Source organism: Phascolarctos cinereus, unplaced genomic scaffold (assembly GCF_003287225.1).
Source record: "Phascolarctos cinereus isolate Bilbo 61053 unplaced genomic scaffold, phaCin_HiC Scaffold_1;HRSCAF=81, whole genome shotgun sequence".
NCBI classification, from domain to species: domain Eukaryota; kingdom Metazoa; phylum Chordata; class Mammalia; order Diprotodontia; family Phascolarctidae; genus Phascolarctos; species Phascolarctos cinereus.
In genome coordinates, this window is record NW_027555514.1 from 284,647,193 (window position 1) to 284,675,144 (window position 27,952).

At 55.9% G+C, this 27,952-nt stretch overlaps 1 protein-coding gene across 1 annotated transcript; it reads right to left on the bottom strand.

Moving 5' to 3' along the window:
- Nucleotides 1-337: 337 nt before the first annotated feature.
- On the bottom strand, nucleotides 338-27,911 carry RANGAP1 (Ran GTPase activating protein 1). The gene is given in 18 exon segments (XM_020982701.2): nucleotides 338-2,368; nucleotides 4,662-4,783; nucleotides 5,260-5,348; nucleotides 6,459-6,561; nucleotides 7,285-7,334; nucleotides 7,337-7,397; nucleotides 7,984-8,030; nucleotides 8,033-8,166; nucleotides 8,488-8,572; nucleotides 8,785-8,884; nucleotides 9,042-9,155; nucleotides 9,558-9,716; nucleotides 10,424-10,558; nucleotides 12,059-12,238; nucleotides 18,216-18,275; nucleotides 20,524-20,651; nucleotides 23,759-23,904; nucleotides 27,785-27,911. Coding segments are annotated over 17 exon segments (1,749 nt in total). The 5' UTR covers nucleotides 23,871-23,904; nucleotides 27,785-27,911; the 3' UTR covers nucleotides 338-2,298.
- Between the last annotated feature and the right edge of the window lie 41 nt (nucleotides 27,912-27,952).

Consider the following 27,952-nt stretch of genomic DNA (forward strand, 5'->3'; position numbering starts at 1 on the left):
CAGGAGCCTCGCCCCACTTCTGACTCCAGCTCTCCTCAGAGAGCAGCTCTGCGAGCCCTGGGGTCGTCTTGCATCTGTATCCTTAGCACTGACTGGTACACAGCAGGTACATGAGGAATGTTCACTCGTTCCAGACCCAGAGTTCTTGGCCTCCCATTTGAACATCCATCAATCTGCCAGCCTTTTGGTCACTCGTCTCCCTCCCCACCCCCCAAAACAGTCTGTGCTCTAGTCTGACATTCATCCTGATTTGGGTTCGAGTTTCCCACTCAAGCCCCAGGCCTGACCCAGGACACTGCCCCCCCCGCCCCCCCACGTCACACGGATGAGGCCAGGCTGCGACACAGCACTTTATTCTGCACACTACCCTAAGCCCCGGCCCAGGCAGGGCAGTTACTCACACATCAGCACAAGTACCAACATGGATGAGGGCGGGTGTACCGGGGCGAAAGGCACCCTGGGGGCAGGCTCTACCAGAGCTGGCCTCCTCAGCTCCAAAGCCACACTAGCCTAGGCCCACTGGGGGGAGTTACTGTAGCCTTCCCTCCTCCTCTGACCCACCGGAGCCCTGAAGACAGCCCCTGGGCCCACACAGCTGGGCAGCTGCAGAGCCTCTCCTTGGGGTTTCTAGACAGGCCCAAGGCCTCTCTGCCCTAACACCCCCTTTGAGCAGGCAGAGGACTGACGTGACACGAGCACCTACGGTCAAGCAGGCAGCTGAAGAGGCCAACGGGGCCCAGCCCTGCCTCCTCCCCATTCCTCTCGCTGGCCCTGTTCCGGGTTACGCCAACCAGGGTAGGGCCCACTCCTTCTGCCACCGTGGGGAAGAACAGCGGGAGACCGAGGCCTCCCGGACCTTCACCATGATGACAGGAGGGCCACCCCCCCACCCCCTGGCACAAGCACTCCTATGGACACTGGCTAAAACCAGGTAAAGGCCAGAGAAGCTGGACAAAGACCTACTCCAAACCTTTGCCAGCGCTCACAGGACAGCAGGGACAGGTGAGAGCAGGATGGGCATCTCATGGCCCCCAGAGCCAGTGCTAGCTGGGGGACCACCACAGGCAGGGCACGGCAGCTCCTCCAGAGACCAGCTCAGGACCCTGCAGACATGCTCTGAGCCCAGTGCCTGCTCCCAGGACCCCCTGTGCCAAACAGAAGATAAACCTAAGTTATGGTGAAGGGAAGAGTGGGCAACCTGGGGGATCCCTGAACTCCCTCCTCAGCATTTTGGTCCATTAGTGAAGCCCTGGGCAGGGCCCAGGCACAGCAAGCTGAGAGAAAAGGTTAAGAGCCACGGGGACCCAGGCCCATCTTGGAACCCACTGAGGCCCAGAAGAAAACGGCTGCTCAGGGCCCTGGGGGTACTGCACTCCCAACAGGCCCAGCTGCCCTGTGACCAGCTAACAAGGTGACTGGACCGAGGCCTGGGCTAGAAGGGAGACAAGTAACAGTGGACACCTTTCCTCGCTCAAGTCTCTTGTCTCCAATAGGGGAGGGGGAGGAGCCGTTGAGAATGCTCCAGTCCAGAGTCCCAAGAAGCCAGGTGGGGCAGGGCTCCTTCCTGAGCACCCCGCCGAAGGGCCGGGGCTCAGGCCCCAGGACAGCAGAGGGCGCCCAGCCCGTCAGCTCCTTCCACGGAGCAGAAGGTCTGAGGCCAGGCTGGTGCTACCACAGGAGACAGTAGGCACCCAGGTGCTGCCTACTTCTGCTCCTCTGGGAGGGCACAGGCCCCCGAGTCACTGACTAGGAAGGGCCAGGCCCTGGGGTCACCAGGTCTGCCTCCCACACTGTGCTCCGGGGTCCTCCCGGGAGCAGAGCCTGGGAGGCAGAGATAAGGCTGCTCCCCTTTCCCGAGATTCCTAGTGAGAGGAAGTGGCCAAGGAGCTCCCCGAGCCAGCTAAGGATACCACGCTGCACCCAGAACAGGCAGCGATGGCCAGGGGAGATCCAGGCAGGCCGGCGTGAGGTGAGGGCAGGGAACAGCATTTAATGAAGGGGCCACTGACTGACTCCGCGAGCAGGCAGGGTGGAAGCAAGTGTCCGAGGCCAGCTCCCCTGAGGCAGGCCGAGGTGATTCACAACAGAGACGTCATTAAAAATCCCACAAGCCCGGCCCGGCCAGGGCCGGCAGGCCAAACAGAAGCAGCGTCCCCTCGGCGTCCCGGGGGGAGGAGGGGAAGGGTATCTTCAGTGGAAGTGACGCCAGACACACACACTCGTCCTCTGGGCCTGGGCAGGGGCTCTCAGGTCATAACGTTCATGGGGAACGACAGCAGAGGCCCGGCCTCTTAGCGACTAGACGTGGTGGAGGGTTTGCAGGAGGTTGTGGCGAGCAAGGGAGCAGGACTCCAGGGCCCGATTGGGCCTGCAAGAGACAGGGAGAAACAGAGGGGAACAAATGAGGTGAGGTCTGAGCCACAAGGAGCCTCCGTGAGCAGCCGAGCCGGAGGAGGGCCGAGGTCACCGTCCCAGAGCCGCGGGCGGGCCTGGGTCAGCAGGTGGCCCCGCTAAAGGCTAATTAGGAGGCACTAGCGAAACAGGCGCGCCTCATTCCGCAGGAGTAAGTCTAAGGGCTACAGAGAGCTTTCTTCACAGCAACCCCGAGGCGAGGGGCGCAGAGCCCCCAGATGAGGAAACCAAGACCGCGCAATGCGCCCGGGGGCAGGGCCCGGACGCAAAGGGCGCCTCAGACAGCTGACAACTTCGGAGGCGAGGGCAGAGTGGACGGGAGACAGAACTGCTCTGTCGGATCGGACGTGCTCCGGCTCATGGTGCCTCCGGTCTCTCCTGATGCCAAGCCCTGCCCCGGCCACTGGCCCATGGTGTCTCCCTGACTGAGCAGCCAGGGCACAGGGCAGGCCTCATCCTGAGGCTCAGCAGTCAGAGCTGCCGAGTCATTTCCTGGGCGTCCTGAATCAACACGGGCCCGGGGCATCTTCCCAATCCCTCCACCTCTGTGCCGCTGCACAGAGCCTGGGACCAGGACACCGGCCTCTCTGCTGAGGGCACCACTGCCCTGGCCTGCCAGTCACTCCTGTTTGCCACCTCCTGGCATCCTGGACTCTGCTCTCCCTCCAGTCTGACCGGGTGTCCAATCCATCGCCTCTACCTTCTACCTGCCCCCCGGCCTGCCTCAGCTCTCCCTGGATACTAAATATTTATCCATCTGACTCCACCTCCCCTTCCCTTCCAAGCACTATCACCTTCCCACCCCACTGAGTCCAAGGGAGCCTCCTCTCCCTGTCCTGGCTGCCCACGCCCTGCCTACAGCCCAGTGCCCAGAAACTCCCTCCGATGTTTCTCCGCGCTGTCCCCTGGACCTGCTACTCCTCACCTCCTCTTCCTTCTCCCTCTTCTGTGCTCTCTCTGCCCTGGCCTGCCCAGTCCTGCTCCTGGCACACTGACACACTCTGTGGGGGTGGGGGCTCCAGTGCCAGAGAAGAGGGGAGCTTCACCTCTGGGGCATCACAGAGATAGGAAGCTAATTAGATCAAGATACAGTTATTACACGATTTTAAACATCAGTCTATGGATCTGGCTACAAACTCCTCACCCAGAGGACCAACTCCAAACTCCGGTCTGGCATTCGAGGCTCTTCACAATCTGGCTTTGGGGGATTCTTCACTGGGGGGGGCCTTGGAAAGGCCATCTAGTCACAGGGAGGAGGTGGCCGTCCTGACGGCCATCGCCCTGGGCCTCGTCTCCCTGGATGCCACTCAGTGACACCAGCTGAGGACCGCACTCTCACCAAACAGGCGCTCTGGGGGAGGGCGGCCAGCAGCATGAGTGCTGGACCCTGAAACAGGAAGGAGACACCAGGACTCACATACATGTGGGCCTGTCACCCTCCCCTCAAACCTCGCCTTCCTCTTCTGTGAAATGGGGATGAATATGCTAGCCAGGCCTACCTGTTGAAGGTAACACTCTTGCCACCATGCTCAGGCCACGAGAGCCTAGACCTGTCTCACAGGGAGTGTGCCTGACTGCTTAGGCCTCTTCTTACAATTGCACCTAACAAAAGACTTCCTGCAGAACTGTGTCAGGCCGAGCACAGGGCTAGGCACCCTGTTCTCCGAGCGCCAGGATCTGAGGGAAGACAGGGCAGGCCGCGGGGGCTGTTTGGGGCGGCAGTCGCACAAACTGTCTCCCAAGCCAGCTCTCCACTCGCTGGGTGAGGATCGCCCCAGTCTGTTTGTTCCTGGACGAGCCTGGGCCCTGAACCTTCTGGATGCGCCTCTGAGGCTCCTGCCTGGGGAGCTTCCCTGGACCGGTCTAAACCAGGTCCCCGAGGAGGTGTGCAGGGGTGCCGAGCACACACTGTGGGGCCATGGCCAGAACGCGCACTTTGGTCCCTGCCCCACTGCCTGAGCTCACTCCATAGCCCTCTCTCCTGTTCTCAAGGCACAGAAAGGGCTCACTGGACTCAGTCACCAAGGCCAGGAGTGCAGGGCCCAAGGACCAAAGCATCCCCACCCACTGGACTCGGGCACAGGGCCTGAGGCCCACGGCATCCCCACCCACTGGACTCGGGCACAGGGCCTGAGGCCCACGGCATCCCCACCCACTGGACTCGGGCACAGGGCCTGAGGCCCACAGCATGCTGACCCTGCCCCCAAACACTCCCAAAGGCCCCAGGGTAGCTGGCCGCTCAGACTCACTTGGTCACAAAGGCCAGGAGGATGGGTGTAAGGGTCTTGGGGAAGTAGTCCTGCTGGGCCATGTGGTTGAGGGCCATGAGGGGGCCGTAGAGATTGGGGATTGCCTTGATCTTATCCTCGCTCTGCAGGAAAGGTCACACCCGAGGGCAGGGTTAGCCTTGCTGGAGCACCAGACACCGTCTGGCTCAGCACACCTTTCTGCTGATGCTCAGACAGGCCGCTGCGAGGCCTGTGATTCCCAGGCCAGGAGCGGTCTGGTCCATGAGCACTTTGGAAAATACCTGACACCCCTCCTCCAACTAAGGTAGGCCTTTCCCACCCTCCTTTCCATGGCCCATACCCCAGGGCGAGGGGAGGGGATGGGGAGGGGAAACCCTGCCACCAACCAAGGGAGGGAGAAAGCAGGCCAAGTGCCCCCCCCAAAGCAGCAGCCCCCAGGCTCCTGTGACCCCACACTAGAGGGGAAGGATCCAGATGGGTCCATGGAATAGGGACTGGGCCTGAGAACACTTGGTTAGAATGGGTGCTAAGTAACCCATCCTGTCTGGGCTTCACCCTTCCCCATTTCTAAGGGCCTAACACTTTCCTCTCTTCTCACCTTGAGAAGCCCCATGTGTATTAAGAGCCTGGTGATGAACACACTGGAGTTGAAGGCGGCTGAATCGAAGGCTTTCTTCATCAGGGCATCTGGAAGAGGGGAACAGAGAGGCATCCTGGGGCCTTGGGTGGGGGCCCCCGGGAGGGGCCACACTCTAGCTAGCACAGGGGAGTCTTGGCCCCGAAAGCCTCCAGCAGCACTGAGGGCAGCTCACAGGAGAGGGAGAGGAGCCGCCTAAGGGCCACATGGGCAAAGGGGAGGACACGGAGAAGAGAAAGGGGCCCTGGGCACAGGCTGCTCCAGGGTCACAGTTCCTATCCCGCCCCTCCCAAGGCATACAGTAGGCTTGGAGCCATCCTGGTGGCTGCTGGTGAGGCCCTGCCTACTGGGCCCATGGGCTCCTCTCATAGTCCCTGTCTACCTTTCAAATCCTCCCCCCTTATCTCCCACTCTACAAACACTTGGCATTTAAATCACGTTAGTCTCGACACGGCCGTCTCCTGCATCCCCCCCAAAAGCTACCCCACTCAGCTTTGAGGCAGGCGGGATGAGGTGCTGGGAGTCAGGAAGCCATCCAGCGAGTGCTTGGCCTCTTCTCCAAGGAGCAGCTCGGGAGCCCATTGCTCTAGCAGCTGGAAGGTGCAGAAAGGCCTTGCCCGAGGTCTAACAGTTGCTGCCGACACCTTACCCCAAGACCCCTGCCTTCCACCACTTCACCTCTTCCTCAGGCCCGCGGGCCTGGCTCCTCTCCACTGATGGAGCAGCTCGCTCCAGGCCTAGCCCGGCCCAGAAGGCCACGCACTCTCTGGCTAGGGAACCACGGAATTCCTGGCTGCGGGGCACTGTGGGGAGGACAGGGGCACACAGGGCCCACCCTCAGACCACATGACGTTGGGAATAAGGCATGGGCCTTATTTCTCCAGCCAGGCTTCTGTCCTGGCTTTGTGGAAAGATCACTAGAGCGAGAGGCAGTCAAGACCCAGGCTCAAATTGTGGCTTCCACACTTGCTATTCCTGGACTCACACCTCAACTTCCTCATCCAGAGAATGGGCGTAAGGATCAGGGTTGTAGCCAAAGCACCGGAGCCGGGAGCTGTTCTGTGCCCACGGGCACAGCCTGAGCCACGCCAGGCAGTCAGACACCTTCCAGAAGCTCTCCCTTCCCCTGCCAGCCTGCGCCAGGCTGGGGGCGCACTCACCCACTGCCTCCTGAACGGCTGTCTTCACTGCCAGCTCATCCTTGAACACAGAGGAGACCTTCAGAAAAGCCGAAACCACCTTTTCTGGATCAGATGTATCTGTCTAAAAGGGAAGAGAGACAGTTGAAGCGTCAGACCACCAGCCAGGGCTCCTGGTTCTCTAAGGAAAGGAGCCTGGCCTGGCCTCTCAGCCTCAGTTTCTCCTTCTCTAAAAGGAGGCCATCCTGTCTGATCTTTCTCCTTCCTTCGGGCCCTCGGTCTAGGAGTTTGCATGGATAAGGTCCCCTAGCTGTGACCTATATCCTGTATCCTCCCAGAGGCCCATCCTCAGAGGTGCCTGGGAGCTTACAGGGTCTCAGACTCAGGCCTGATGCCTATACTGCAAGTGATCTGGGCCAAGTCTCTTTCTGGGAAGGATCAGCCCATTGGGTGAAACCCGGAGGCAGCCGGTACTCCAGCAATGGGGACGTGTGTTCCCTGAGGACAGGGGTATGGCCTAACAGCCCAAAGGGAGCACTGGGTTTTATTTTACAAATTAGGAAACTGAGCTCTGGGTGACCCAGAACAAGGAGAGGGACCCTCTGCTTTCTCCGATGCACCAAGTCCACAGGTACTGAGGGAGCAAGGCCGGAGGGTGCCTACGGGTTGGGGACAGCACCCACCCCTCCTGGACAAGCCCCCAAACAAGCAGGGAGCCTAGCGAGGGGACGACTCTGCTGGACGCCCCGCACCGGGGTGGCTCAGCTTTGCCTGTTTTGTGGCCCTGACTTGACGGTCTCACTGCCTTCACCTAAGCTCTTTGGGCAGGAAGCCGGGGCCCCATTACCTGCTGGGCTATCAACATGGAGCTCTTGGGCCCAAGGTGCAGAAGCTTTTCGGAGACGGGAAAGCGAGGAATGTGGAGATGTCGGATGGAGAACACGTCACGGAAGCAGGTTCCTACAAACAGATAGAGGCCACCAGGCCAAGATGAGTGGCTGGGGTGCTCATGGACAGTGTAGGAGACCCGGGCTGGCCTCAGACCAGCACCTGGATACCTCCAGCTGGGTGGGGCCCCCTCTCCCTCCAGGGCCAGTCCTGCCCCCCACCAGCCACATGGTGGCCTCATTCCCTCCTAGGCCCCAAGCAGCTCCTGCTAAATTGAAGAATGTTCTTTACATTTGCAGGTGTGCCCAGCTTGTCTGTCCAGCTGAACCTCCATCTCCTTCTCTGGCCCTAATCTCACTAGGGAGAGCCGGCTGGCAGGCACAGGGACGCACAGGCCTGGGGTTCGAGCTGAAAGCCCTAACGCCACTGTCTGGCACGCCATCTAACTGGGGACCTGCCAAGAGGACACTGAGTTTCCAGGCTGAGACCCCAGATTTTCACCTCCCCCAAAGCTGAACTGGAAGCCTCAAAAGGGCCTAAGCAGTGTCCCCCAGAAGATGGGGGGGCTCCCAGTGGTCAGGGTGGTGATGCTGACAATGGGCCAGAGCCCGGCCCAGCCTTCTCTTCTCCCTCTCCCTCTGAGCCCCTGGGAAATTACCCCAACGTGTGTATCCAGAATCTTCTTTGGGGTCGTGGTCACTTCTCTTGGCCTTGCTGAAGCTCTTCCTCCTCTTCTTCCTCCTCTTCCTCCTCCTCTTCCTCAACTTCAACTTCCTCTTCCTCCTCTTCCTCCTCCACTTCCTCTTCCTCCTCCACTTCCTCATCATCTCCTTCATCATCACTGCAGAGAGACAGCAGATGAATCCTGCCCTTCCCTGCCCCCCAGGTGACCCCTTAGGCCCTTCCTTACTCCCCAGGTGACCCTTTAGGCCCTGCTCCCAGGTAACCCCTTAGGCCCTTCCTTACTTCCCAGGTGACCCCTTAGGCCCTTCCCTGCCCCCCAGGTGACCCCTTAGGTCCTTTCCTACTCCCCAGGTGACCCCTTAGGCCCTGCTCCCAGGTAACCCCTTAGGTCCTTCACTGCCCCCCCAGGTAACCCCCTTAGGCCCTTCCCTGTACCCCTACCATCCTCCAGTGACTCCCTTAGGCCCTGTCCCCCCACCTGAGTGAGGCCAGTGTGTGGGCCATGTTGAAGCCTTCCAAGATCTCCTGAAGCTGCTCACAGCCTTCCTCTCCTAAAGCATTCCCTGTGGCAGAGTGGGGAGAATGAGGCCTAGGGGAAGCCAAGTGATTCTAGACCCAAGGCCAGAATACTAAGGTCTGAAGAGCGAATGGCTCCTGTGAGACTAGGAGGAGGGGCGGATGCCCTGAGCCCAAGGGCCTGGGGTGGGGTGTGGGGAGATGACCTGGGACCTTGAGGCTGGGTGTCCCCCCAAACTCCATCAGGCACACCCCTTACCATTGAGATCCAATTTTTCCAGTTCTGATTTGTCCTCAACGGCCTCTGCGATGGCCAGTGCGGAGTCTCGTTTGATTTCACAGAAGGACAAGTTCAGCTCCTGGGACCCACCAGGGAAGGTTGTCAAACATTTATGCTCCAATCAGATCAAGGTGACTGCCCTTGAATTAGACCAAGCGACTGTCCCTGCCCCCCACCCCCCCCAACACCCAGACTCAAATCCCCAGCAGAGGTGAGAAAAGTGAGCAGGGACCCACCTTCAGCCTGTGCAGCCCCTCCTTCACGGCTTCGGCGATGGCCAGGGCCCCTCGGGAACGTACCAGGCAGTCCCCAAAATTGATCACCTCCACCTGTCTCAGGATCTTCAGGGTCTGTGGACCAGACACAAGACACCGTGTGGGTGCAAAGTGAAGCGGAGGGCAGCAGTCCTGACCCCAGGCCCACCAGAGACCCTCCTACATACGGCTGGAGGATGGCAGGAGCCTCAGAGGAGCCCCACCCAGCTCCTCAGGGACACTGATGAAGCCACGGAAGCTCTGGGCCTCAGTGTCCTCCTCTGTCAAGGGTACTTGCTCTACCTTCAGGCCTCATGTAGCACTTTGGTTTGAAACCCTCTCACGTAAGTCAGTATAACAGAGGAAGATGTTTGTGCGTTGCTGTCTTTACCCCTGCCAGACCAGGGACCAGTTCCAGGAGGGCAGGAGGCCCGCTCTGCCTCGCCTGTAGCTGGTACATTCCAGGAACCCCCCCCTTCTGGGGGGAGCCCGGCTCACCTCGGCCATGGCCACTGCCCCCTTCTCGGTGAAGGTGTTGTCGTTCAGGTTGATGACTCTCAGCAGGGAGTTGGTGGCAAAGGCCTGAGCGAGCGCCGTGACCCCGGGGTGGTTGATCCCATTCTGAGGCATGTGGATTTCCTCCAGGGTCCCGATGATCTGTGTGAGAGGCAAGGGAACGGAAAGATGGGGAGGGGCCTCGAGGAAAAACACCGTCAGTGTGGAAACAGAGAATCCTGGAGCCGCTGACACCCGAAGTCAGTGCATGGCCGAGGAGGCTTGGGTTTGGGCCTCTCTTCCCACTGGCCAGAGCCCCACCTCACCACTGCCACCACCTTCCAGCCTCGGCTCTGGCGGCACTGCCAGGGCTTCCGGGAAGGGTGTGATCTCCACCTGCTCTCCGGCTCTACTGCCTGCCATCCCCAGTGCCCGTCGCAGCGGGCACTTTAATAAACACTCTTGACCACCTGGTTCACGCCCAGCCCCTTCATCTTACAGACTCCAAAGCCGACACTCAGGCTGACATCCCTTTGGGCTCCAGGTCAGCACCTCATGAGCCACATGACCTCGGAAGAGTCACTGCCCCCCCCCTCAGCCTCAGCTGCCTCCTCAGTAAAATGGGGAACAGGACCACCTAAAGGCAGCTGTGGGCGGCGTCTCTTCCATGCCCCACAGTGGATGTGCCACACGACGAGACACTACCTCGATACCTGCACCCTCCCCCAGCTTTGGGATCCCAGGACCTGGGTGCGAGCCAGGGCCCTCAGATTCCTGATCAGTCACATGACCCACTGGGCCTGGACGTGGGGCGGCCCCCACCCACCTACCCACGGGCCAGCCTGAGCCTCTCCGCAGGAGTCACTCACCCCAAATGCTTCGGCCAAGGAGGTGGCACCATCATTCTCTAGGCGGTTTCTGCCGGCCACGAAGACCTTCAGGGCCAGCGGCTTGCCCAGGGTGCTGGATTTCCGGTGGCATTCAGTCAGAGCTGCTGCCAAGATCTACAAGAGAAGTGTGGTGTGCTGGGCCTCTTCCTACCTCCCACATCTTTCCCTGGCACGGAGGCAAGAGCAGCCCCCGAGTCAGGGCTTCGGGTCAGATGCTGCCCCAGCAAGTCGCTTGATCTCTTGGCCTCAGTCTCCTCACTTGTAAGATGAGGTGGTTGGACTGTGTTTTCTGAGGACTTTCCACCTCTTGCTTGGACCACTCCAACAGCCTCTGACTGGTTTCCATGCCTACAGTCTTTCTCCACCCCCTTCATCCTTCAGTTCTGGCTATACCGTGCCCTTCTCCAAAATCTCCACTGGCTGTGGAGTCCTCCGTGAGGCTACCCTGCACCCCCCAGCCCCTCAGCCTTCCTGCACCCCCTCACACACTTTTAAATCCCACCTCCCACCCCAGCTACAGTCAGCTTGCTATTCCTCTATATCTCCCATCTCTGAGCCTTTGCCCTGGCTGTGCCCTCTGCCAAGAATGTTCTCCCATTTTACACGCCCTGCCCCCACCCCCCCGGGCTTCTCAGGCTTTTTTCCAGATTTGGCTCAAATCCTGCCTCGGCACGAGGCCTTCCTAGGTTCCCCCCAGCTGCTAGTGCCTTCTTCTCTCAGATTTCCTTCCATCTAGTATATACGCCCCCAGTTATTCACGTCCCCAGCATTACATGAAAAGACGAGCACTAGGGACTCCATTTTGTCCTCTATCCACCATTTTCTGAAGTGAAGTTTCAAACTCCACGTAAGTCCCCTGATTCTGGAGACTCCGCTGTCATCTGGCCACAAGAATGCCCTCGCCCGAGAGTCTCCCAGGTGCCTGCACCACCAAGAAACCAGGAGCCTCCGTCCCTCTGTCCTATTTTCACTCCCTCCAAACTGTGAATGAACTTGTGGGTCCGTGGCTGCCGAGAGCCTCGGTCCCGGTTTATTTCACAAACCACAGGCATTTGCACTGCCTGATCCATCACCGTCTGGACGTGACTGCTCAGCTTCTTTCCTCCGCCCTGACGCTGCCCCTCACCCCGCCATCAGACTGAGCTCCTTGAGGGTGTGACCCTGTTCCCTCCTCTCTTTGTATCCTCAGGAGCACGCACACAGTAAGGGCTTAATAAATGCTTGCTGACAGAATAATCTTCCACAACTCTGTGCTCAGCACGCCCCCCAGAATCTCTTCCCAGCTGCCCCTCGCCCTCCGCTCCCACCCCACGGATACCCCTGTTCCTCCCCCAACGGAGTTTATAAAGAGGACGCTCTAGACTTGCTTCACCCTTACGCCGTACCCCCAGAGGGGCGCAAAGAGGCCGCCAGCCAAAGAGGGGTGGGCTCGGCGAGCTGGCCTCAGGGGAGGGTGACTAACTAGCTCGCTCCCACCAAAGGTCAGAGTTCCAGGGGCCACCGACTGCCCCGCCCTTGTCAGCGAGGGGCCTGGGCTCACCCCACGCCCACGGCGGGCACACAGAGCGCTTCTCTGCTCCTCCCTTGCCCATGCCCCGGGGCATCGCCACCTACCTTGCCACCACCGATGCCCATGCCACAGTTGTTGAGCTTCAGCTCCTGAAGCGTGAAACAAGCTGAGCTCTTGAGTAGGGCCTCGAAGCCTCGCACGCCGTCCGGCCCAAAGGCGTTGTCGCTCAGGTCCAGTTCCACCAACTGCGCCCCCGCTGTGATGAGGGCCTCCCCCAGGGAGATCTAAGGAACACACAAGGGATCAGGAGGGAATGCCCTGTGCTTCTGCTGGAAAGCGCGGCTCCCACCACCCCAAGAGTCCTAATGGTTAACTGCGTCGGCTCAGTGCCTCCCCTGCTCCACCGCCAGTGCGCAAGCTGACCTGACTGCCTGACTCCCTGGCCTCCCTCTTTCCAGTGCCAAGGAGAGCCACTCCCATGCTGGGATCAAGACAGCCTGTGCTGCAGGGGAGCGGGGGCAGGACACAACAGTCGTCTGGGCTTGGAATATGCTCAATTCTACACTCTGACCCTGGGCTCCTCTGAATGCTGCAGAAATCCAGGCTCCAAGTGGCAGAGATCTGCCCAAGCTGGGACAGCGGCAGCCCGACAGCGCTCTGTACTGTGCTAGGCCAGAGAAGTGAGGAATAGAGGGAACGGGACAGGACACACGCGTGGGGGCTGTGTGGCACTCCACTGGTCTGAAGCAAAGAACCCAGCGCCCACATGGGATCTGTCCTAACCTCCCAGAAGTCACTAGGCTGGTGAACCACACACAACTATGTGGCACAAGGGGAGCCTGAGATACTTTGAGAGTCAGCCCCCAAGGAAACCACCATCAGAGGGGAGGGAGTCAGAAAGTGAGCAATCAGGGAAGTGATGGGGAAAAAAGGGGGAGATTACCAAAGACCTCAGGAAGAAAAAAACTCAAAAGACCTTGACCATAAGCAGATAGGTCAAGAGTAAAAACATTAACAGGCCTCCAGATTTACTATACGACTTCCAGCCTCTGTGAATAAATACTGCAAAACAAAGGAAGATTTAGCATGTGACGTGGCAGAGGACCCTATGGATTCTGAGAGCATGAAACCACAAACAGCTGTCCCTGAGTGATTGAAAAGAAAAATGAGAAATGTGAGAGCAGAATTTACGGCCTTCACAGCAGAAGTAACTGACAGAACAGAAACACTTAAACCAGCACCAGCAAGTGTCAAAAAGAAACAAGAGAGGGCAACTGATTGGGAATAAAAATACATGGGAGTGAAGGACAATCTGGAAAAAGAGAAGCAGAAAACAGTAACTTTAAAAGAAAACACGTGCTCCATGCAAGCAAAACATATTGATCTTGGTCTCCCAGAGGAATGTAACAAATCAAAACACCCTAAACACCATAACGTAAGAAATAACATATAGAACTGCCTAGAACTTCTGATGCACAAAACCAAGTTGCCAATCAAAGGAAGCTGCAAACTCCAAGACATACAGTGGTTAACTTTAACAACGCCACTGGGAAATAAGATCTACAGGCAATGGGGTCTAGAAATCTATCCTGCCCTACAGGAAAACTGAAGGGGAAGGGGATAAGAGAAGCGGAGGCAGAGACAGAAGGGAGGGCAGATTAGGGGAAGGGGTATTCAGAATGCATGCCATTTTGGGGTGGGGGGAGGGATGAGATGGGGACAAAATTTGGAACTCAAAATATCCTGGAAGGGAACGTTGAAAACTAAAAATAAATAAATAAATTTTACAAAAAAAGAAACAGAAAAAAAAATTTAACAATGCTATTGAGAAACCACATATTCTATAAGCAACCATGAGAAAGATCTTCAGATGAAAAGGAAATCCAAATAACACAAGACTATTTGGCACCCATTAGAAAATGCAAGAGGGATTGGAAGTGTGTTCTGAAGAGCAACAGAGCTCAAGATGCAGGCCAGAGTGACCTAGGTTGCAAATCTGAGCTTAATTATGAATGAAAACAAGATGCTCAACAAGAAAAAAGCATTCAGAACATTCTTAGAAAGGAAACCAGACACGAAGAGATTATCTGCTTTTCAAACACCCCAGACAACCGAAATGCAGCATCCAGGGACAGTGACAGCAACAAAGGGACGGCAGAGAGAGCATCAAGAGACTTCTTTGTGTACCCCAGGAGCCGGAGGTGGAGAGGCAGGCCTGAGCACCCGGCGGTGCCCCACCTGGAGGTGACTCAGGGTTTCATGTGGGACTGACCTGCACAATGGGAGCATGAGAGGAAAGAAGGACAGAAGAGGAGTGGGGGATATGTGTCGGTCAAGTCCAGGGTCAGAGATGAGGGAAAGGGGACCCCCGCAGTCTCTCAGAAAAAGGAGAGCCTGCAGGGCAGGGAGTGAGAAGGTAGGGAGGGGGACGGAAGGGATACCACTGATGAATGCTCTGATGAGTGAAGAGATTCATTCTGTGAAGGAAGATGGGGAGCTTGTCTGTGGGGATCTGGTGCTTGGAGAAATCACTAATCTTGCCTTGGGCAGGGAGAGCTGCAGAGGGCAGCTGAAGCCTGGGGAGAAGGATGACACGGACCCAGGGAAATTCTGAGGCAAATTAGGAAAGAAGGGGAACAGAAGGAAAGCCAAGGTCGGTAGGGGGCTTCATAATCAGGGAGTGAATGGGGAGGGGGTCTGCCATGGGGCAGGCCTATCACCTGCAGAAATGGATATTTTGTGGGAGTAAGGCACAATGGAAAAGGGTGAAAGAGAAGCTCCACAAAGCAGAGGCAGAAACTGTATCAGAATGGGTATCTCAGAGGTTTTGATTTAATGAGGAACAGAGAACAGAAAGCATCTAAATAATGAGAGGGGCCATGAACCACAGAAAACCATGATCCAAAGAAGACAGAAAGGGAAGGTGGCAGTAAAGAGAGCGAGGGAGAGAAATCCTCTCTGGAAAGGGGTGCAAAACAATAACATTTTGAAAAGAGGACAAGTTGAAAGGGAGGAGAGGAAGGGGAAAAATTAAATGACCAGATAAAAACAGGAAAGAAAAAAGAACAAATAACCAAAATTCCAAAGGCAAATGGGCAACCAACAGGTGGGGAGAGGCTCAGAGATGAGGAGAAAAGAACCAGTGGGAAGACTGCTATGGACTGCTACAAAGGGCAGCCAGCAGAACCAGAACATCAGAGACAGAAATGGCAACCTTGTAAGGATGACCAACCCTGAAAGACTCAGGGCCTATGATCGCTATAATGACACCAGGCAATTCTGAAGGACCCGGGACGAAACATGCCATCCACCTCCAGAGAGAGAAGTGATTGTCTCTTAAGAGCAGACGGAAGTCTACGAGTTTTCACTTTATTTTACTTGTTGATTTTTTTTGGGGGGGTAGGAAAGATTATGGTTAATATAGAATATGTTTCGCATGACTTCACATGTATAATGGATATCGTATTACTTGCCTTTTCAATGGGCATGGGTGGGGCCTGAAGGGAGAGAGAGAATTTGGAACTCAAAATAAAAAAGCAAACAAATAATCTTTTAAGAAAAAGAAAAAGAACCAGAGGGAATAGAGTCACCTTACAAAAAACACTAAGCTAAAGTAACTGGAGACAGGATTATGTTTACAATGGAAGAGAGGAAAAAAATCATCCCTTGGAAAAAAAAAGCCGCTATTAGAGACAAATGGAGGAAAACATAAACCAAGCTCTTGTACCTTTAAATGTGAATGGATTGACTAATCCAATAAAATGAAAAAGAGTGACAGATTGGCTGTGAAAACAAAACCCCACAATCTGTTGCTTACCAGAAACACATTTAAGAAACAAAGACATACAAAGAGTAAAACTGAGTGGTTAGAAAAAAAATTTACTATCCATCAAATGAATCCAAAAAAGCAGAAGTTGCAATCACGCTATCCAACAAACATTCAGAAAATAAACTACACATGATACTGACAGCAGCCACAGAAAACAAACCAACATCACTGTCATACTATACATGCTCAGAATATAACAGACTGTCACTGTTATGAAACTACTGTGCAGAAATCACGAATATGATGAACAGAGAGAAGCATGTTAAGACAAGAACAGATACCAAGTGAAGTGAGCAGAACCAGGAAAACAATTTACACAGTGACACAATGTAACTGAAAGAACAGTAACGTTATAACTGAAGTTGAATGCTGTGAAATTGCAGTGGCCAAGCTTGGACAGGGTGGTCCCAGAAGCTAGGGGAGGAGAGAGTGCTCAGATTAAGAGGCAGATCAGGACTGAGGAGAGGCCACTGAACTTGGCAGTGAAAGGACGTCTTGGAGAAGCACCTCCACCAGGTGTGGAAGCAGTCTGAGAAGAGCTGAGAAGTGAGCGGGCAGCAGCAAGGAGGGAAGGGCAAAGGATTCTTCCCAGGGGTCTGGCAGTGAAAAGGAGGAAGAGATGAAGAAGGAGAACAGGAAGGGATGGGAGGAAGTCCAAGTGAAGGCTTTTTTTAAGGATGGTTGAGACCTGAGCAGGGAAGAGCCAGCAGAAAAGGTCACACACCAAAGATGACAGAGACACAAGGGAACTCAAGGACGGGGCAAGCTCTGGGAGAAAACAAAGCAGGGCTTGCCCCAGGGTACGAACAAGTACAGGCAGGTGTTGGGAAGGGCCAGCAAGAGGTGGCAGGGAAAGTGGGGGCTTGCCAACGGTAACATCACGACCAGTGGTTATGTGAAGGTAGCCAAGGACACTGATGGGTGGCAGGTCATGGGGTCAAAGAGGCCTGTCATTCAAGAGCCATTCCCAGAAAAATGCACATTAAAGCGACTCAGAGGCCTCAGCTCCTACTCATTAGTTTGGTGAAGATGAAACAGAGGAAAATGACAAATGTTGGAGGGGCTACGGGGGATAAAAGGCACACTGGGATGGGTGTGCACACCTATTCTAGAAAGTAATTTGGAACTTTGCCTTAAAAGTCACTGCATTTGACCCAGAAGTACCAATGTTAGGTCTATAACACAAAGGTCAAGGAAAGAGAAAAGGACCCAAAGGAAAAAGATATTTAAAGCAGCTTTTTGTCAGAGCAAAGAACTGGAAACTAAAGGGGTGTCTATCGACAGGGGAATGGCTCAACAAATTACAGTACAACAATGTAATGAAACCATACTGTTACGTGGTTTCAGAGAAACTGGGTAGATCTGTATGAACTGATGCAGAGTGAAATGCCAGGAGAATAATTTATACAGTAACAACTATGAAGAAAAATGCCTTTAAAATCCTGCAGTGAGGACCCAAGATGAGACCCAGACCTACAATGCCGGACATAGCCAAGGCAGGGATCGGCTTCGCTCAACTATGCAACAAGGGCCTTTTGAAGCCACAAAACTTAGGAGCTTTAATATGAAGCTTAAAAGTGCACTTAGATTTTTGGGATACCCTGTACTTGTAACAAGGGCTTCTTCTTTTTCTTTTTGTTGTTCAATTGTATGGGGAGGAGTGGAAAGGAGAGAAAATATATGCTTATTAAATGAAGAAAAAATTAAACCCCCCCCCAAAAGGCTCCCAGCAGCCCTCTCTCTAGCTTGGCTGGGACCTGATCCCTTACAGCTAAATCACTCGTAGAAGCGTCATCAAACATCACGGGCAGCTACAATATTGTCCCATCTCATTCTGACCCCCACCCCCACTTCGAGGGCTCTTCATTAACTGTGCATTTGCTCTTGGCACCCCAACTGCCTTCAAGGGGCACCCCCCTCAGTAAAGTGGCTCCCGTCTATCCTGGCCCAGCTCCACCCCACACCTCATAGCCCTTGGCCTGGACCTTTCGTCCTCTGACAGCCCCACCAGTGATTTGTGACGAGGTCCCTCGTTTGCCTCTTTCCCTTTAGATGTAAGCCCCTGGAGAAGAGGGTCTGTGTTCTAGCTTTGCGTGCCCACGCTTACACATCGGGGGAGCTTAGTAAATGTTTATCCAACCGCCTGTTAAATTAGTTCTTTAGATAACAGTCTCTTTGTCCCTTTCAGACTGGTGGGTCAGAAACGGAGGGCACGCCTACCCTCAGCCATCTCTGCCCAAACCATGGCACCAGCTGCCAACCCTCAGGCGGTCATGTTGCTCCCCTTTCACTGTGGCCCAGCCCAGCAACCAGGGAGACCCACCCACCTGCCTACCCAAAGGTACCCAAACAGCTCAGGGAGGGGATGGCTTCTGAACAGAAGCGGCGAGAGGTGGAAAGTGATGGCAGCCTTGTTGATCCTCCTCACTCACCAGGGCAGGAGGGATCTCTGACCTCAGCCTCCCGGTGAACATGTCGCTCCAGTGGCATCGCTTAGGAAGAGAGGAGGGAAAGAAACAAAGGAAAAAGGCTGAGTTGCTGGGATGCCTTGGACTCCTGCACTCAGATTAGGCTCACACCCAAGCCCTGACAGGGACACACAGAGTGTTCAAGCTGGCAGAGGCCCCTCCTGTGAGGGAGGAGGAAATCAGCTTTGGTCCCACAGCCTGCTGGTGGGAGAGCCTGGTCTCTGCCCCCCAGGTTCCCCTGGGCAGTACAGACAGGGAGACACTGATTGGCCACTCACACAGCCAGGAACAGAGGGTGTGCAGCCACCTGTGGGCTCCTGGCCGGGGAGCCAATGGTGTGAGAGCTGCTGGCACCTTAGGGAGAATAAAGCAGGGGGGGACAGCCTCCCTGCACTCAGGTCATGCCTGGAATATTCTGTGTCCAGGCTCTGGCCTGGTTTCACAAACCACTGACAACTGTCCAGAAAGGCAGACAGAAGATGGTGAGAGGGACAGGGGACACCGAGCTTGGCCAAGAAAAGTCTTAGAAGGTGGAACGAGGTGACAGCTGCCCTGCTGTGCCCCCCCCCCCCAGGAGAAAGACTAAAGATGCAGAGGGAAGAGTGAGGTCCAGGAAGCCAGAGACAGGGAGAAAGGTTTTGAATCACTCCGAATGCAAGGAAGAGCTCCTTAATGAGCAGGGCCCTCCAACAGGGCCTGGATGGCCTCACTGGTGAGGTCTGCCCTCCTGGCACTGGGGAGTGACCCTACCCCGGCAAGGCTGGCCCCCAATAATCCCAGGCTTCTTCCAGCTCAAAAGTGCACCAGCTCCTGTTGGGAATCCTTGGATAAAATCCCTGTTTTCATATGCTTTGTCTCACCTGAATCAGAGTTTGGGGTCAAAAAGGAGAATCTACTTTCAGAGCACCCGCCCCCACTCTCCTCATCCACCTCCCTTCCCTAGACACTTCTCGTCTCTACATGTCGTCTTTCCTATTAGAACATGAGCTCCCCGAGGACAAGACTCATTCTTCCAGCGTCCAGCACAAAGTGATTAAAAAATACTCTTTTATTCATTCACTAATTCACTCACTCATTCACAGGGACAAGAACTAGACCTGTCATTTCACTGCTGTTGGGAACTCTGAGGGGAGGACATGCCCTTTTCCAGAACACTGGCTTTAGGGCTCTAAGACCCAGCTGAGGAACCTAGGATCCCAGCCCTAGTCTGAGCCCTGGGAATGAAAGACCCCCAAGTCCCATGAGCTCCAGGGGACAGAGGAGGAATGGGACCTGAGGCCCGTCTCCCCTCCCCAATCTCAGCTCTGCTGTTCACTTCCTGTGGGACCCTGGGCAAATCCTAAGAAAGATGACCTCTCTCTGGGGTCTCTTCCAGGCCCAAACCATTCACTCCTAAACATTTCCTCCCCTGAAACTGCTCGGCCATCTCTTGGTCTCTGACTAACGCTGCCCTGAGAGTGAAGAGCCCGTGGTTGGGGGGCAGGACGTGGAGTGTCCCCATGGCCGTGCAGGGGCTGTTGTTGCTAAGGACTCCTTTCCTCCAGGGCCCACCTGGACTTTCAGGTGATATCTGCTTATCTCTAGAGGCCCGTGCTCTCAGGCAGGCTGAGACCAACAGTCCAGGCCACACTGCTGGAATACCCTGGTGTTATTTCGTGGAGCACATCCCAAAGAACAAACCGTCCCAGGCCAGAAGGGAGCAAAACAGACCCAGAGCCCCAGCTGCCAACATTTGCTTGGCTACGACTTCATCAGGTAAAGCCGGGCACAGCTGGTCATCGGCCTCTGAAGGCTCTCTCTCAGCCTTCACGGGTCGGGAAAGAAAGGCCTTTAGGAGGCGCCTGCCCCCTGGATCCCGGCAGCTCCTTCTGCTGGGGAAGTGGGGAGAGTGGCCAGCCAGGTTCTTCTGCCCTGTTCCTCCAGGGCTTAGAGCCGGCATTTTGCTCCTGGCTCTGAATACAAAGGAGCGGCAGTGAGGAGAAGGGGAAAGGAACGAGTGGAGGAGCCTTCTCTGAGCTGGCATAAAAAAACCGCAGGGACAGCCCCTCCCTGTTCCAAAAGAGCTCACGCTCTCCCTGGGGAGACAACACAGGGCAGATGGAAAGGCCCACAGATGCCAAGGGAAGTGGGGCAGATGCCAAGGCCCAGGAGCACCCAGGGAGCCATGGCAGGTCAGATGACGATGCCCCAGGGTCTGCAAGGCCCAGCGACAGGGCAGGAGGCAAGGCCCTGTTGGGCTCTGACCTTTCTAGGGGGCCTCAAACACACTCACCTTCAGCTCCGATTTCTTCTCCAGGGCCTTGGCGATGACTTTGGCCGCCTCCACACCCACTGTGTTGCCTTCAAAACGCAGGGCCTCCAGCCCATCGAACGCCTCTATCTGTTTAATCACCTCCTGAGCTGAAAGGACCCAAGAAAGGAGCCACACTGTTGGAGCACCCTCAACTCCAGAAGCCAGCAGGGGAACTGAGGCCTGTGCTCCGAGCAGGGCTTACTGAGAGGCCCGCCTCCCACACTGAGGAGCTGTGTGGCCTTGGGCAAGTCAACTGAGCTCTGACTGTGCTTCCTCATAAGTAAAAGGTCGTAATGATCCCCTCGCACTACCTGCCTCACAAGGGTGTGCACAGTGGGTGAGGAAAGCGCTTGGTGACCTGGAAGCCCCAGAGAAAATCCCCTAGAGAGGCGCAGCCCTCAGGAATGAGCTATCGCAGCCCCGGTCAGGGTGTGAAGGGTCACCGCCTCAGTCACTTGTCTGAGCCCAAAGACACAAAGCACCGTCTTCACCAGCATTCTGGGAGGTCCACAGTTCAAACCCCAACATCCCCATTTAACAGATAACGAAACATTAAAACTTCGGTGGCTGGTCCATGAAAGCTGAAGCTGAGCTGGGAATGCCCAAGGGCTGTGGCCAGGGCAGCGCTCACTCTGGGCTATATGCTGGGTACAAAACAAAAGGGAACCCTCTGCTTTCCGTGAGCTTACAGCTGATCACTCAGCACGGCCTAGCATGGAGCTCCCTTCACCCAGAGGGAAAAATGGGCCTGCAGCAGACCCACTGACTGACTGTGTTTCTCACCCACAAATTAGCAATGCCTCTGTGGGGGAAGGGTAGCATGAGGAAAGCCCAGAATCCAGATGCCTCTGACACCTGCTGTGGTATCAGGGCCCAGCTCTCTCTCCTTTCAGGGACAAGCACTGTCCGAAGACCAGAGCCACTGCCCGTCACCTGGAACCTCTCACGGTGTGCCCAGGCGCTGGCCCCCAAACCTGGACACAGAGCTCAGCACACAAAGTCAGGGCCAAGACAAGCAGGTGTCAAAGATGTGACAAGACACCCAGGAATGATTGTTTTTTCAGGCCGGTTTGGGTTTTTTTTTTTGTTGTTTTTGGCTAGGCAATTGGGGTTAAGTGACTTGCCCAGGGTCACACAGCTAGTACGTGTCAAGTGTCTGAGGCTGGGTTTGAACTCAGGACCTCCTGCCTCCAGGGCTGGTGCTCTATCCACTGCGCCAGCTAGCTGCCCCTTGTCTTTTCAGGCCATAGCCTGCCTTGGGTCATGAGCTCCAAGAGATCCCTCTGCTGCTGGGTAAGGGATGCTCAAAATAAGCTGCATTTTATCAGTCTGAAGACAACTTCAGAGAAGCTTCTGAGGCTCCCAGGGGAGCGAGGACTTAGCGCTCCAGGGACCGCACACAGCGTTACCCTCAAACTGCTTGTGTAACAGCCCAGGAGCCCAGGGGACGTGACTAGCCAAGGTCACAAGGAGGCCGCCTGCAGTCTGCTGGCCAGACCCCTGTGCAGACGGCCTGCTCGGCCACCCCCAACCCGGCCAGAACTTGGCTCCTGCTGCCTCTGCCCAAACAGAGGAGGGAGTGGCTGCTCTAGACCCGTGATTTCATAAGGGTGAGGAACTCCCAGGGCAGAAATTCCCTCCACTGATGTAGAGTGGCACCTCATCAGTAACTTATCTCATCTGCCGACTCCAGGGCACTGAGAGGTTAGCTGATTCTCCACCAGGACACAGCTAGCAGGTGACCAACACAAGACTTGAGCATAGGCCTCATCACCGTGGCCAGCCCACAGACCCCAGCCCAACACCACCACCCCTCCCAGCAGTTCCCACAGCACGGCCCTATCCTACATGTCTGCTCCTAGACTCAGTTCTGACTCCCGGTTACGTCTACATCAGCAGCCCTGCAATGGCCCGCCGAAGGCTCAGCCATCTTTCTAGCTGCCAGGTCTCATGAAAGGAATGATGGATGTGGAGTCTGCAGGCCTGGCTGGGAATCAAGGCCCTGCCGTGTATGTAACCTGTGTGAGCCCACACAAGCCTTCACCTGGATGAGGCTCAGTGGGGAGAAAGGCAGCCAGGTGATTCCTGGTCCAAGAAGGATAATCACGCCTGCCTCTAGGAGCACTGTGAGAGGAGTATCCATGAAACCAGCCAGTGGCAGGAAGAGGGGAGGCCTCGGGTCGAATCCTAGCCACCCCTGGGCAATCCCTCAAGCATTCCGGGCTGGGCTTCAATTAGATGACCCTGATGGCCCACCTGGCTCTAAATCTGTGATCCAAGCAGCTGGTTCACACCCACCCCTCACACCCATTGTTAATTTTTATTTTGTTTTTATTTGAGTTCCAAAGTCTCTCCCTCCTTCCAGCCTTTCCTCTGCCCCCGAGAAGGCAACAATATGATATTCATTGTACACATGACGTCATGCAAGCATTTTCATATTACCCCTTATTTAAAAAAAACTGATATGGAAGCTGGGATAGCAATGTAGGGTCTTGAGATTAAGGATCTGGCTTATTAGCCACCAAGGAAGGGAGTTAGTATCAGAGTCTGGAACTCGGCCAAAGTTCTCTGTGAATAAAGGTTGGGCTGGCCTTGGTATCAGTCTGACCAGCCCATGGCCAGGGAGCAGCCAGCCTGGCAGGGCCTTGACTTCATCTCCACTGCCTTCCTGGGTCTGAGAAGTCAACCCTGCTAGAAATGGTGACCCACGAGGTTGGAATAATTACCTGCGCTCGCACGCCAGACAGGATCGAGGAGAAGGGGAGGGTAAAGATCCAGGCCACTGTTATGCCCAGTCACATACTCTGCCATACCTTTCTCAAAACCACCTTGCCAAATCACCCGGACAGGATTTGCAGGCAAGCCCAAATCAGCTCCTCTGGTAGAGGTGAGTGCTACGGAGGGTGAGGAGCTCCCCACTTCAGCCCCCTCAGCTGACTGCTAGGAGCTGGGCTGGGCCAGAAGGACTGCTTCCAGGGCTTGAGAACCACACAGCTGGTGGTAGTGACTATTCCCAGGGCCACTGCTTCTGTCCAGGGGAAGACCTCCAGAGGGAGCATGGGCCTGCTAGACTGGGCATCGGGGGGGAAGAAAGGGGGCACCTTCTTTAGCCCTGGAGACCAAAGAAGCCAGTTCCAGACTGCACCTAGCTCCCAGCTCCTCCCGGGACCCCATGTAGGCCGAGGAGGAGGGGGGACAGGGGGTGGGGGCTCACCATCTTCTGCCGTGTTCAGTTTCAGGCTTTCGCCTTTGAAGCTCAGCTGTCCTCCGCCCACCTGGGTTCTGGCCAGGCTTTCGGCGAGCTTGGCAATATCCTCAGATGCCATGGTCTCTGCCGCTTTGTCAAACGTCCTCCCCAGGCTGTGGAGAAAGGCATCATCTCTCATCGAAGCCATTCCGCTTGCTGGGTATTTCACAATTCCCATAATGCCTTGGTGAGATCCACAGGGCCTCACTAGCCCCATGCCTCCCACCCCAGGGAGGATGAGGGCCATTTGCTGGCCTGAGGTCCCAGCTAAGAAACATCAACGTCAGGCTTGAAGCCCAGATTTGCTGGTCCCAACACCAGGGCTTTGGCCATATCGTCCCCAGAGCAGACGCCAGAGGGGTTAAACCTGAAAGGCACATGCTCTCCCAGAAGCAACAAACATTTATTAAGCACCTACTGTGTTGAGCACAGTCCTAGAGGAAAACCCAAAGTATAAGCAAGATCTGGTCCCTGCCAGTAAAATGTGTGTCTATCAAGAGGGTGACGATAACATCCACTCCCATGACACATCGCATACCTATGCTGCTACCAAGCGCCATGCAAGGGTGAAAGGGGATGGTTACAAGTGCCTGGGTGCAGAGGCAAGGCTTTCTGCAAGAGGGAGTCTTTTAGACGGGCTTCACAATGGGTGGACAGGGAAAAGACTCCCGAGCAGTCCCAGGATTCAGAGCTCAGAGGGACCTGGGGGTGGGTAGAATCCAGTCCAACCTTTCAAGGTAATGGAGGCTCCAGGCGGTCACTTGCCCAGGATTGTAAGGCAGTGAGGAGCAGAGGCGGGATCCAGAGCTGGTCCCCACATGCAGGTCTGTCTGCCGGGCCAGGCTTCCAGACCTGAGCATCTAGCTCCTAAGATATGCCTCAAACAGCAATTTTCTACATAGGCTGACACCCTGCGCAAAGGGGCGTTCCATCTGGCCTGACCCACTGGAAGGGCCAGGCGGGCAGAAGAGACACCACCTGAATGCTCTGGCCTTTGCTCTCAGGCCCTCTGTCTCTGCTGTCCCCTGACCCCCCCCCCCCCGCTGGGACAAAATGGGCAGAACCACAGGATTTCCTTAACTTGGAGACCAGTTATCAGCAGGGCTGGAGATCCAGAAGAACTGTGACTAGTGGTCCTGGGCCACATCTCCCACTGACCTGCCCCAAACAGGGCGGAGCGGTTAAAGCCATCCATCCAGGGAGAAACCCAGTGCCCTTGCCGGCTTGCCTGGAATGGTGGGAAAGTGGGGAGGACAGGGATTGTCACCTAGAGACTGAAGGCTCAAACTCAAGACCAGTTACCCCCACCAAGAGCTAAGGGTAGGAAGAACCGTCTTCTAGGAGCCCGCAGGCTCTACATCACAAAAGCCACCATCACAATAGGCTGGTCCCACTCCTAGGACAAAGACCACCCCACCCCCACCAAGGGCAGAGCAGCCCAGAAAGAAGCCCCAAGTTGAGGGCTTAGGCCTGCAGACAGGCCTGATGGGGGCTCCACCCAAGAAAGCCAAGGCACAGACCAATGAAAGACAGCTAGTTGTCTTGGGGTACCACCCTCTCCAGGGGACACGAAATAGGAACCTGTTGAGGGGTTTTAAAGGGCAAGGCTACCCCGAGGTAAGGGATAGTTAGGCAGAGCAGGAGAGGTTCAAGTACCTGGGTAGAAATTAGGGCAATGTTGGGATTCTGAAGCAGAAAGCCAAAAAATCCCCAACAACCCCACCAGCCTCTCCCAAACTCCATATACATAACAGAACTGATCGGCAACATTCACAGCGACTGACGTACTCATCGGGCCATGGCAAGGCCTGATTTACAGTTGCTGGACACTGGTGACGGGCCCTTCCAAGCTCTGAGTTCTATCCAGTCCCAAGGGGTGTGTTTCTGTCTAAAGCCCTCTTGCTCGTCGTGGGGTCTCACCCTCAGAGAACTGCATTCACACCATCCTTGCTTTCTAATAGCCACATCCTGGCCTTGCTGGGCCTGGCTCAGCTCACCAGGGCTCAGGGCGAGGTCAGGAGACAGTCCTCTCCAGGGAGCCGACTCCCTCCAGTTGGAGGCCTTCCCAAACTGAACTCCTGCAAACTCCGTGGCCTAGAGTAATCTGGGAGCAGCTTTTCTCTAGATCCTCCAATGGGCAGGCAGCCAATGTGGTCACCTTTTGTGACCTAACCTTTCCTGTGGGTTGCATCTCTAGATAGATGGTAAACCCTTGGAAGGCAGTGACAATGTCTGATTTTTGTAGCTTCTGCGAGGCTTAGCACATGAACTGGACCTAAGCAGCCCCCCGACAAATGCTTCTGGAGCCATGAGCAAGCAGCTAGCATTTGTGAAGCCTCTGCCTGTCCCAGGCACTGTCCAAGGTGCTGGGATGGCTGCCCCACAAAATGAAAAAGCTCTGTCCTCAGGGAGCTTACCTATGCAGTACAGAAAGCAGAGTGTGTGTGTGTGTGTGTGTGTGTGTGTAAAATGCTGGTTGTGGTAAACAAGCCCAGAGAGAGAGACAGTGTGAGTGTGTGTGTGTGTGTAAAATGCTGGTTGTGGTAAACAAGCCCAGAGAGAGACAGTGTGAGTGTGAGTGTGTGTGTGTGTGTGTGTGTGTGTGTGTGTGTGTGTGTGTGTGTGTAAAATGCTGGTTGTGGTAAACAAGCCCAGAGAGACAGTGTGTGTGTGTGTGTGTGTGTGTGTGTGTGTGTGTGTGTGTGTGTAAAATGCTGGTTGTGATAAACAAGCCCAGTTCCACGATGGTGGGGAGCTGAGGGCACAGAGGGGCACAATGGCAGTTACTGAAGGAGAATCCCTGGGAGAGAAAGCCAGGCTGAGCCCCAGGTCTTCCCAGAAACACTGGGGACTTTCAGAATGTGGAGTATCCGCCCTTACAAAACGAGGGAGTTGAACTGATGCCCTCTCCAGGCCTGGAGCCTCTGAACGCAGGAACTAGAACCAAGGGCCGTGGCTCTGACTCTCCCACTAGTACGACCCGGGGGACAGCAGGCAGGCCACCTACACTCGGGGGCCTCGGTTTTCTCCTCTGTACAAGCTGGGGGCTGGGCTGGACGGTTGCTAAAGGTCCCTTCCAGCGTCCCCGGGCTTCGGTCTTCTTTGAGGATCTGATCTAAAGCCAACAGGCTCTGAGCTCTCTGCATGATGTAACATCCATGAACCTGAGACAAGATGATGCAGCAGGGAAAAAAATCCCTAGGTTTGGGGAGTCAGCAGAGCGAGGCTCAAGGCCCTGAGCGTGCAGGCAACCTGGGGTGGGGTCCTCTCTGGCCTCGGTCTCTTTCTTCGAAAAGGCTCCCCAAAGTCTCGATGAGCCTAGAACTCCACCCCCACCCACCGCCTCCAAGAGTCCAAGAGTCCTCGAGACTGAACGTGCTCTAGCAAAAAAATCCGTCCAGGCTCAGGTCCCGGAATGGACCACTACTACTTGCTGGGTACTCTGGGGTCAAGACCCTTCCCTTCTCTGGGCCTCAGTTTCCCTAGCTGTAAAAGGTAGAGGTTGAGCCCTGTGATGTTTACGGCCCCTTCCAGCTTTGAATCGCTTTGCTGTTCCACCTCTGGGCCTCCCCCCCCCACCCCCGGCAGAGGCAAGTGCGGACGCAGATGCGGCCGGGGGCGGGCCCTCTTCCCCCTCCGCTTCCTGCCCCAAGGGTCCCCGCGAGCCGCAGGACTTACGTGCGCCGGCCGAGCTACGGGCGCCTCGTGCAGCGGCAGCGGCGGCGGCGGCCTCAGACCTCGCGCTCGCCGCCGTCCTGCGCACGCGCAAGGCTTCTCCCCGGGAAGGGGGGGAGGAAAAGGGGGGGGTCGCGCGCTGGGGGAAGGGGGTGAGGGAATCCACACGCGGGAGCCGAGGGGCGCGCAGGAGGCGGCGGCGTAACACCGCGTCACGATAGGCTGGTGACCGACAGCAGCCCACCCTCCTCGCTCGCTCACTCCCTCCCACTCCTCGGGCGCGGGTACACACGCTCCCACACACAAACACAGACTCACACGCGTCTCGCCCCAGTCTCCGCCAACAGCACCTGCGCCTCCAGGCCGCCGATCGATGATGGCGGCGAGGGAGAATTTTTGAAAGCCGGCAGTTTCTTTCCTGCGATCTGATTTGCTCAGGGCCTCTCCGCCGGCTGTCTTTTCCGCCAACGGGCCGGGGGAGCCGGG